This window comes from Diplotaxodon limnothrissa, linkage group LG2 (genome assembly GCF_057381915.1).
Source record: "Diplotaxodon limnothrissa isolate DT_005_m linkage group LG2, D_limnothrissa_male_GT1.1, whole genome shotgun sequence".
NCBI classification, from domain to species: Eukaryota; Metazoa; Chordata; class Actinopteri; order Cichliformes; family Cichlidae; genus Diplotaxodon; species Diplotaxodon limnothrissa.
The window spans coordinates 35,125,420-35,136,985 of record NC_140597.1 but is presented as its reverse complement, the minus strand read 5'-3'; the positions used below and the strand labels follow the sequence as shown (position 1 = coordinate 35,136,985).

The following is an 11,566-nucleotide window of genomic DNA, read 5'->3' as shown; positions in this document are numbered from 1 at the left end:
AATAAATAATGTTAACAATTAAAATGGAGACAATGTTATGACAGTAGAAACACTCAGCTTTCCTAGTAGTTACAGAGGCAACTTTTTAGTCTGGGCTTGTTAAGATGAAATGCTGTTACTGCTGTTGCAAAAGAAGTAAAGAAGCTTTCTCAGAAGACCGAGTTTCCCACTTACTCAATCCAGTCCTTAATTGCGGACACCGGTAACTTCATTACCTCAGAGATTTTGATCCATATTGAAACGATAGCATCAAAGAGCTGCTGCAGATGTGTCAGTTTCACATTCACAATGAAAATCACATCCAAAAGTGCTCTACTGGATTGAGATCTGGAGACTGTATGCCAAGACAATATCCACACATTACACCACCAGCAGCCTGAACCGTTGATACAAGGCAGGGTGGATGTTGTTCCCGCCCATCTGAATGTTGCAGCAGAAATCAAGACTCATCTGATCAGACAATGTTTTTTCCAGTCTTTTGTTGTCCAGATGTGAATTGAGTTTTCTGTTCTAATCTTACACAAGTCTCATCTGTGTGCTCAGAGTTGCTCTTCTGCATACATTTTGTAACAAGTGGTTACTTGAGTTATTGTTGGCGTCCTATCAGCTTGAAGCACTCTGGTCATCCTCCTCCACTCAAAGAATAGTACCCATGCTCGTGTTCTTACTGTATTACATAACTTGGTTTCATTCTTATAGCCACAACTCATCATCTGTTATTTAATGTAATCTCTTCCTCAGTGTTTAACTTGCCTTGACTTGAGATTGTGGTGAATAAACATGCGTCAGAGGGTTTTTTTTTAAAATTCATCCTCATTTTTTAATTCATCCTGACAAAACTCAGTTGTTTCAATTTAAAGCCTTACAGTTCATATATCTTTACATAACTGAAAATTGCTGCTTGCAGCTTTTGTGTAGCTCGCTGGTGGATTCGCTTTATCTGTCGAGTCTGGACAGATACAAGCAGAGGTTATTGGCCGGTATTAACTAACATGTTCTTGATATACACCACATACATTTTCATAGTAGAAAGAAAGTGCAGTAAAAGAGATTAGAGGCTCAAAATCATTGCTTACTTGTCTGCAGCACATGTAGCAGAGTAACATTGCAGCTGAACAAACAGTGGCGTGGTGTCAGCTGTGGTCTTCAAGTCGCCAACTCTAAGAATAAATTCAGAGTTATTTACCAACCCCTTTAATCCCTTTCCCTTTTTAACGACTCTAGCATATCAGCTGTTATATGAGTATAAAAATCTTTTGGTCCTTTAAAAGTTGTCAGTCTGGTCTGGGTTTAGTTCCATAACTCTTAAGTAGCATTATTATGTTCCTAACAAGTCCTCCACAATAAAAGCCTAAATTTCTTGTGAGTTACTCCATTTCAGAATAACACAACAAAACTCACTTGATTTAAAAAAAGTCTCTATTTATACTTTTTCTCTTAATATTAGGAGACGATTGTGGTGCCATTCAATAAAAAGCAAATCTGAGTTTGGAGAAGAAGTAGGTAATGACTGGTGTTCCCAGCCAGTTGGCTGGCCAATCAAGCACAGTATTAACATGGTCAGCAAACCATTTCATAGCAGTTTTGGCACAGTGGGCAGGTGCTAAGTCCTGCTGGAAAAGGAAATCAGCATCTCCATAAAGCTTATAAGCAGATGGAAGTGGATGAAGCGCGCTGAAATGATTCTGCTACATGCCTGCATGGACTCTGGATTCGAGCATCACGGATCAACCAGACATGGCATGATCACAGACCCCAGGATCTTGATTTACTAATTAAATGAAAAACTCACTTTAATCTAAAATGTCGACTTTGGACCACTGAGCATCAGTCCAATTTCTTTTTTCCTTAGCCCAGATCATCGGCGTAATTTTGTGCTGAACATTGGGAGGGTCAAGATCTCTGTCTAAATAAATAAATAAATCTGGGTAAATTCCCAGATGATTAAACATGCAACTATTTTGCTGGTAATACCTGAAATGAGTAAAGAAAATCAACAGCCTACTTTCCAGACAGTCTTCACGAGGCTACTGTCAACCCTGTTTCTTGTGCACCTTTTCCTAACACACCGTTTCTTTCCACTGATATGTTTCGATACAGCACAAACAGTGAGCCTTTTCAGGAGCCACCTTCTGTGGCTCACTCTCTTCGTGGAGGGTGTTAATGATCGTGATCTGGGCAACAGTCAGTTCAACAGTCTTCCCCATGATTGTGTTGCATGCACTGAACTCGACTAAGAGATAAACAATATTTATAATTTATATTCTAGGAGTCTGGATTTCTAATTTTTATGAGCTAAAAGCCAGAATCACAAAAACGCTTTAAAATTGTTGTCTTTGTGTGCCTTAAATACAGAATATTTGCAGGATTACCTCTTTAGGTCAGGAGATGCACACGCCTACAGTACAGCCAGGGCTAATCTAAAGAAGGGCATCAAAAAAGCCAAACACCATTACAAAAAGAAGGTAGAAGAACACTTCTCCAACTCCAACCCCCGACGCATGTGGCAAGGACTCCAGACCATTACAGACTACAGGACCACCAAACCCTCCCCCGCATCCTCTGATGTCTCCTTCCTCAATGAGCTCAACAACTTTTATGCTCGTTTTGAGCGAGGGAACCCCACAACCACAACCAAAGCAGACGTGACGCCAGACCACCAACCTCTGACTCTCTCCCCCACCGATGTAGAAGCAGTGCTGAGCAGGATCATTGTCCACAAGGCTGCAGGTCCCGATGGCATCCCCGGGCGTGTTCTCAGAGCGTGTTCTGAGGAGCTTGCAGGAGTGCTGACAGACATATTCAACCTGTCCTTGGCCCACGCTGTGGTACCGGCCTGCTTCAAATCCACCTCCATCGTCCCGATACCCAAAAACTCCAACCCATCTTGCCTCAATGACTACCGCCCAGTAGCACTCACCCCCATCATCACTAAGTGCTTAGAGCAGCTGGTCCTAGCACACTTCAAATTCTGTCTCCCCCCCACCCTGGACCCCCACCAATTCGCATACCGCCAGAACAGGAGCACAGAGGATGCAGTCTCCATCGCACTGCACTCTGTCCTCTCACACCTGGACAACAACAACACCTACGCCAGAATGCTGTTTATAGACTTCAGTTCAGCATTCAATACAATCCACCCCTCACAACTCATCAGGAAACTGACAGACCTGGGCATCAGTTCCCTCATCTGCAAATGGTTACTGGACTTCCTGACCAACCGCCCCCAATACGTCCGGCTGGATAACCACTGCTCATCTACCATCACAATGAACACCGGTGTACCACAAGGCTGTGTGATGAGCCCTTTCCTCTACTCCCTCTTCACCCACGACTGCAGACCTGCTGATGGTTCCAACACCATCATTAAGTTTGCAGATGACACCACGGTGATTGGTCTCATCAGTGACAACGATGAGGCCGCCTACAGGGAGGAGGTGGATCGTCTGGCTGAGTGGTGCGACAGAAACAACCTGCTGCTTAACACCGAGAAGACCAAGGAGCTCATCGTGGACTACAGGAGGAATGCTGACCCACATCCACCCATCCACATTAAGGGGACGGCTGTGGAGCGTGTGAGCAGCTTCAAGTTCCTGGGAGTCCACATCTCCGAGGATCTCACCTGGACGACCAACTGCTCCAAGCTGGTCAAGAAGGCTCACCAGCGCCTCTTCTTCTTGAGGACTCTGAGGAAGAACCACCTGTCCTCAGACATCCTGGTGAACTTCTATCGCTGCACCATCGAGAGCATCCTGACCAACTGTATAACAGTCTGGTAGGGAAACTGCTCTGCCTCGGACCGGAAGGCGTTGCAGAGGGTCGTGAAAACTGCCCAGCGCATCGCCGGAGCACCACTTCCTGCCATAAAAGACATCTACAGGAAGCGGTGTCTGAAAAGGGCTGGGAAAATCATCAGAGACCCCAGTCACCCATCACATGGACTCTTCACCCTCCTGCCCTCTGGGAGGCGCTACAGGAGCCTCCGGACTAAGACCACCAGGTACCGGAACAGCTTCTTCCCCACAGCTGTCAGACTCCTGAACTCTGCCTCCTGACATCTGACCCACGTTAACTCATGGACTGAACATACACACACACACACAATGGACAACTGTACCCTCAAACACACAATAATAACATGGAGTGAACCACCACTCACAACCACTAGCACTTTATATAGCCTCTGTAGAAATTATCCACACCCTCACTTACCTTAACTGCACTACTGTATAGCTCTGTGTAAACAATCATTCTGTACATACGATAATTTTTAACCCTACAACTGTTTACAACTTGCATAGTTCCCATTTCTGTATAGCTGTATATCTCAGATTCCTGTAAAGTTATTTATTTCATATTCTGTATAGTTTTTCATATTTATATCCTGTTCATATCCTGTACATAGCTTGTACTCACTACAGCCTGTACATACTTATAGTTATAGAATATTCACAACATACTTCATACCGTGTACATTATAACATAATAGACCCATTTCTGTAATATACTTACATATCTATATTATTGCTAATATATATTGTAATATATCTATATCACTAAGCACTTCTGGATCGATGCAAACTGCATTTCGTTGCCCTGTACCTGTGCATGTGCAATGACAATAAAGTTGAATTCTATTCTATTCTATTCTATTCTTTGAATTAAAATGAAAAAGAAAACATTTTCACAATATTCAGCTTTTTTTTTATAGGTGCACTAGATATATAGATGGTGTACAGTTAGTTTTATTTATAGTATGTACTAAGGAGGGTGTTAATTGCTTCACAAATGAGTAAGATCTCAAATGACTGATTAAAGCATTTATTCATGTATTCAAAAATACTAGGAGGATCTTGTATTTAAAATATGCAGACACACAAGAAGAGGCATGAAAACGGTTTCCATGGAGCACATAATATAAAACATTTGTTATTAATTCAGCTGGGGGGAGTCTACACTTCTGTCTTGTGCCGTTGTGCAGTCGTCACTCGAGTGCTGATTATCTGGAAGACAAAAGAAAAAAAATACTAGGTCTACCTTTGAGGGATTTTAGTTGGTGTGGTGATTCTGTGCAGTTTATTTTTCTTTACAGTTGACTTTCATTTGGCTTAATGTTTTTCTTATTACCCCAAAGATGTGCTCGCAGCTCACTTGTTAACACAGGAGAAGTTTGAAAATATCCATCTGAACAAGCTGGTAAATGTTTTTCTTCCGAATAATCCCCTTTGTTACTTATTTACAGTTTTCCTTCTTAAAGAAAAAAAAGAAAACATGAACATGAATCTTTCTCAGCCCCCTTTCTCCTCCGCACCTTTCACTTCATCCTCCTCGGCGCTCTCCTGACCGGTCAACGGGGCGTCTGCTTCCTGAGATGCACTTCTCTCTCCCTCCCATAGGACGGCGGCGTTGTTCTGGCTGGAGCTTAGCCGCTGGCGTGGATGTGTCTTCTGGTCGCCGGGACTAAAAGACTGTGAAACTCCCGAGCCTGCTCTGGCCAATCCCAACCCCCAGCCGTGACGGGATCCCAGTTTACGACGGCCCCCGGAGCCAGCGCGCGTAGCTGGTGCGCCGGGAAGAGAGACCTCCGGGTCTGTCTGGGATGCAGATTTTCTCAGGGGAGAAGGAGAGACCGGAGCACTGCGAGGGTCTGGAACTGTATGAAAAGGATTCATAAACTATTATAAAGGAAACCTTAAACAAAATATAAGTTCACTGTTGCAGTTGATAATTTTATCGTTAATCATTCATTCAGAAATATTCATGTACAGGATCCTCTGCATTTGTGTTTAGCCAGATGAGCCCATTTACAGCACAAAGATAGAAGGTACATTTTTTTCTTTTCCAGTGCCAAAGCAGTTTCAGGGACTCAGGACAAATATAGGTTCGAGAAAAAAAAGAAAAGATAACTGTGGCTCAGGTGGTTGGCCTGTATTGCCATTAATGGCGAGGTTATTAGTTTGATTCTTTCCCTCCTCATGTCTAAGTGTCCTTGAGCCACACATTAAGCCTGTACAATCTGCAGCACTGCCAGCCATCAATCCATGAGTGTGAGACCGACAAGTGATGTGGACCTCTTTGGTTTGATACAGCAGAAAAGCAGAGAAAAATCAGTTCCTAACCCTTCATTTTAAACATTTATTTAGCAATTATCAAGCCACTATGTTACATGTATAAACAACTAAATGTGCATGCTCTATAGCAGGCATTTGTGGCATATATGTAAAATATTCTATTCATTTGAAATGTTAGTCTCTTTTAATAGTTAGTTGTCAACATGCCAATAATTGCAGAGCAGAATTTATTAAATCCTCCTGTTCAACATTTAACATCAACTGTATGCAAACATATAACGGCTGGTTTATAAAATATTACATAACACGTTCATTAACAACAATAACATTATTAATGATGTATGATTTTACACATCATAACAAATTTTGGAATTATTGATTTTAAACACTTAAATGTGTGCTCATGCCTGTTTCCAGCTACATTAGTGTCTATTCTAAGCTGTTTGTTACGTATTTTTATGCACTACTAATAAATACTTAACAGTGCCACCGAGAACTCGAGCACATTTTCAGCACTAACAATAACAATGAAAATGCATCATTTAGGACATTAGGCTGAAAAAATGCTGCATCTTATCTTGTTCAGACTGGAGTCGAGTTCGAGTTATTTTCAGCAGAATCAGAGCTCACAGAGTGGATGATATGATATTTTATGTCTAAACTAGCATATCTCTCTTGCTATATGTATATATTCTTAGGAATTGAAATGCGAGGTGTGATAAGAATGATATCAACAACAAGTTATAATGAGCACTTTCCAATATTGCCTAGAACTTTAAGTTTTCTTAAAAGCAGGGGTTAAAGTCGGCAAGAGTGCATTCTGACACCTTCATAAATCAGTAATTAAATGTGATAGACAGTTTAATACAAAATACTATAATCAAGTTAATTTTTCATGCTTCATCTAGCTGATGCTGTGGAGACAGTTAAGTACCGCCTGTAACATCATCTTTTTTTTCCTCTCTTTTCTTTGCTGTCTTGCATACACACTACAGATGTTAACAAAGCTGTTTGTCCCAGTATTTCAGCATCTAGCGCTTCTAAAGAGAGAAGCGAGCATAAACAGACTAACCTTTTTCTTGAAATGGCAGGTATTCAAAGAGCTCAACTAGTAAACACCACTTGAGCTGTGCAGTGTGGTGCACAATGAACCTGCTAGCTAGAGTTGTTGTACTTCTCAGGGGGAAGAAAAATATCAGCTTTCTTCTCTGAGACAGAGAAGGTTAGACAAAGATGTAAGAAAGACAAGACAGGAGAGGAAGATGAGAGATCATTTTTAAAGGTAAGGACAGCTCTGCAAGTCTTCTCCATCTTTTGGCTGCTTCCTTTAGAGGATCATCTGCCGCCATCGCACCCTGTCCCTAGCATCCTCCTCTGTCACACCAACCCTCTGCATGTCCTTCACTACATCCATGAACCTCAGAGGAGATGGAGGTGTTTATGCAAACCAATTAAGTGATGATAATTCCATGTTAGTTAAAGTTTAAGCTGGACAGTAGTTTGCAGAGTTGGGGAAGACTGATGTCCAAGGTGACATTTACTTTACATCCTGGCTAGCATCAGAGACGCTACCTGAGAGATGAGGCACTGAAACAATTCAGAATTAAAATTTATTTAAATCATATATATATATATACTCACTGACCATCAATGTGAAAGTTAGTTAATTTATATAATGCTTCAAAATAAGTGCCTGCATCCAGGAGGAGTCTACTGGGAGTCATCAGTTTGAATTTAAGCTGATGATGTTCTTTAGTAACAATTTCACTATCATAGTGGGTTAGTGTTGGAAAGCAGCCACGGTGCTGCTTTAAAATCTGCTTATATACTGTAGAAATGTAGTTGGCTAAATCCACAGAGAGCAGTAAACCTCAGAGAAGCAGCAGCAAAGGTCAGCTGATCACAGCTTGTACACAAAAAACAAATCTACTAGAGCTCATAGTAAAAGTTAGTTGACTTTGACTCTGCTGCACTGCAATACTGAAGCTTAGGGTTCCCCCACCTGCCAAATACACCTGTTTAAAAGCATAAATGATATAATAAAAATATTCCTTTCTAGATAATCTAATGCACCTTTTTTTTTAACAAAAGAGCTTAGCATTGATACAAGCCTGATCGTTGCAAGAATACTACTCCAAATCCAACCTGTCATGTTAAACAGCTGTGAATCAGTTAAATGTTTGTGGTAAACGTCACCCCAAACATATTAAACAGGAAGCAGTTTTGAGAAATGTCTTAGCTGGCTCTTCAGGGAGTTTTTCTGCTTTTCTCTGCTTGTTGTGTAGATGAAAGATCAAGTCTTTCTCTGGCATAAAAAGAGACGAGTTTAAGAAATCCAGGGGTTTACAGAAAACACACTGCAAGGGAAATAAAAATTAAGTGAGAGACAATGTTGGTATGTCAGAAAGAGAGAAAACACATCAAGAATGCAGGTTGAGGATTAAATCCCGGCTTTGAAAGCGTCTGCAGAGAGTTGTCTTTCTGACTCTCAGTCAGTAAATGCATAAAAAGCGAATGAAGCCTCACGAATCTCTTTCCTTTCAACATGTGGTTAGCAGAGAAAGCCAGCCTCTGTGAGTCTTGGCACTCTATGGGGAGAGATCTAAGGAGAAGAGAGTGGTATCAATGCCGACCACACTTGGTAGTCATGAGATGATTTGTATGCATGCCTGCAGGCTCGCTTGATGGGCTGAGCATGTGAGCATATCTTTGTGAAAACCAGTCAGCTGCTGTTTGTGTGTTTGTCGTTGTGCAGGAAGGGCAGGGGGGTATAGTGAGCTTGGTTCTGTGGGTGTGTGTGAGATCTCACCAGGCTGAGGTGCGTGTGTGTCTGATGTAAATTCAGCGCTGTCGGCCAGGTTTTCCACGCTGCCCGCGGCGGTGAAGAGGGCGCGTCCCTCTCTTCCTCCTCCTCCTCCCCGGGGTTTGATTAGCTTCTTCATCCTATCTGCAATCCAGTTAGATTTCCTACGAGGACACAGGGGACAGGGACCATTTACAAAGAGATGAGCTATGGGAGTGTTTGTGTGTGCATGCACTGCACACCCTGATTTTTCCAGAAACAATGGGAGGAAGCCAAGTGTCAGGGGTTTCATCTTGTTCACAAAATGCTTTTTGTGCCATGTATCGTTTATGCGCCAGGATTTCACCTGTAGAAGGTGCAACTGGAAACGCTATAATTAAAATGTCACCACCATAAAAAGGTGTAAAGGTACAGGAAGAGAATGGTCAGCTGTCAACATGTCTGGATGCCAAAATCCACCCCTGACAATATGATTCTGTATTCTTCTTCATTGGTTTTTAACTGACACATTTCTAAAACAATACTGACACAGTTACTATCAGATATGTTATCCATCTCAAGTTAGTGTTTTATTTTCCTGTAGTGATGGATTTTGTGATAAAAGGCTTTATCAGAATCATGCAACATAACAAGGCAACACTTTAAAAATGTATACTTTAACAATATCAAATGGATCTTCACAAAACACTTGGCTCGCCACACACTTAATAAACAGTCAATGTAAAACAATGCAGTGCAGCTACTCTGCAACTAAGTCTAATTTTCTGCAATGTTCTGTTTTTGTTGGCACTGTGAGATGATCTGTGACACTGTGCCTTATCCGTTTGGAGACAACTATCAGAAGACGGTACGCTGTGTCAAAGGAAAAGACAGGATCAGCAACTACATTCAGACAGACTGTGGTCCTTATACGATACTCAGCAGGTACAAGCGTGCCAAGAAGATATCTCCCAAACCCTTACATCACCACTAGTCTGAACTATTGGAGCCAGGATGGATCCATGGTTTCATATTGTTTACACATGAAAGTCATGGCAGAAACTGACTCCTCAGTCCAGGCAACGTTTTCCAGTCTTCTATTGTCCAGTTTTGGTGAGCCCGAGTAAACTGTAGCCTCATTTTTCTGTTCTACTTTCTGTTTTACTTAAAAAAGTGTCTTTAAGTGTACATTCATGCACGTAAATAAAGAGGATAAAAATATTAAAGTAGTGGAGTTTCCATATTTGTAACAGTGGCTGAACTGTCCCTAATAAAGTGTACGAATCCAGATTGTATTATGGCTTCCTTAAACTTAAACTACGAGTTTACAAAATGTGAATTTACTTAGGTTTAGTCTTTATTTCAGGGAACAGTTGAGAATTTAAAGTTAGTGTTTACTCTCCTTTAACTATTTTTTTGTCTCCGCTACCTCCTGAGGGATCTCTCAGGCTCTTTCACTGCAACTTTCTCTGCTGTGTTCGCCGGCTAATCACTAACGGTGCCCATCTTTTTTGTGTCTGGTGGGAATCTGACCTACACCTATCATATCCAACAGCTTCAACTGCCTTTCTACATGAAATCAATATCACTCACTCCTGTATTATATACTGCACGGGTGTAATTAACAAATACATTAGCAGCTTGGTGTATTGTACATGTAAACAAATTTATATAATGTACTTGGCCTTGCTGGCTGGGGATGGCATGCTGGGCTCGAGGACTCTGTACTGATCCATAATCTTCTCCACCAACTTCTGCTTCTCCCGTCGGAGCTCGCTCAGCTTCTCCCTGAAGGAAAACACACGAAGCATCAGAACAAAGCAGCTCAGAGGAAGCGGGAGGAAAATTTACACATCGTCGTGCATGCATTAGCAGTGCAAGTTAATAGGATTATTCTGGTAGTGTGCACGAACGTGGCTGTTGGTGTGTGATTTAACTAACGCCTAAAATCCTCTTGTGAGTAATGGAGACTTCTGGAGCTCGTTTCTCTTTTTTTTTTAACAAGCACATCAGATACGAGACTGTGTGTTGATGTTATTGCGACCCTGTTGAGCTGCGATGTGCTCAAGTATGAATCTGCTGGAAAAAACAGCTTGTATTCTCAAATCAGTCTCAAAAGCAGGAGTAATAGATGGAACATTTAGTCCAGCATCAAGGTATCGGGACAGTTTTAGCCTCCCAGTGTTCACGGTGCTGTTGATGGCTATTCAATCACTCCTTTAGCCCACCACTTTTTTCCAGACTGAAATTTTTCAACAGCTATTACAGAAATTATAATTCAGTTACAAAAAATATTAACTGAATTATAATTTAATAAAAATAAAATTGTGTCATGCAAAGCTTTATGATTATCTACTTCATTTGTTTACCAAATTGACAGCTGTGCTTCTTCCTCAGAATTTGTATTACGACTACAGTATTAAAACTATGAACTAAGATCGAGACTCTTGAAGGAGGTTTTAATTCATTTTATGAAAGCTTCTCAGTCATTTTTACGTGTTTTCTCACTCGATTCAAAACATTTCCTCCTGCACTCGTTTGAAGGGAGAACATCGTTTGACTACAGCACTGGCTCTCAAATACTTTGCACACCCTTTCAAAGTAAAGTATTTCAGGTGAGCAGAAAACAAATCAGTTAAGTGCGATGAGTCTTAAAAACCACTGCTCAGAGATATGCATCAATATTTTTTTCTTTCATTTGAACACAACTGGA

At 41.3% G+C, this 11,566-nt stretch overlaps 1 protein-coding gene across 2 annotated transcripts in view; it reads right to left on the bottom strand.

Moving 5' to 3' along the window:
* Positions 1 to 4,932: 4,932 nt before the first annotated feature.
* ccdc88b (coiled-coil and HOOK domain protein 88B) overlaps positions 4,933 to 11,566 on the bottom strand; it is a 57,831-nt gene continuing 51,197 nt past the window's right edge. The window contains exons 25-28 of one of the 2 annotated variants that reach the window (XM_085372201.1): positions 10,534 to 10,641; positions 8,881 to 9,038; positions 5,312 to 5,653; positions 4,933 to 5,003 (exon numbers count right to left, since the gene is read on the bottom strand). In XM_085372201.1, the coding sequence (XP_085228327.1) occupies positions 4,933 to 5,003; positions 5,312 to 5,653; positions 8,881 to 9,038; positions 10,534 to 10,641 (679 nt within the window). The remainder of the gene's footprint in view (positions 5,004 to 5,311; positions 5,654 to 8,880; positions 9,039 to 10,533; positions 10,642 to 11,566) is intronic. The other variant, XM_085372207.1, reaches the window with a different exon arrangement.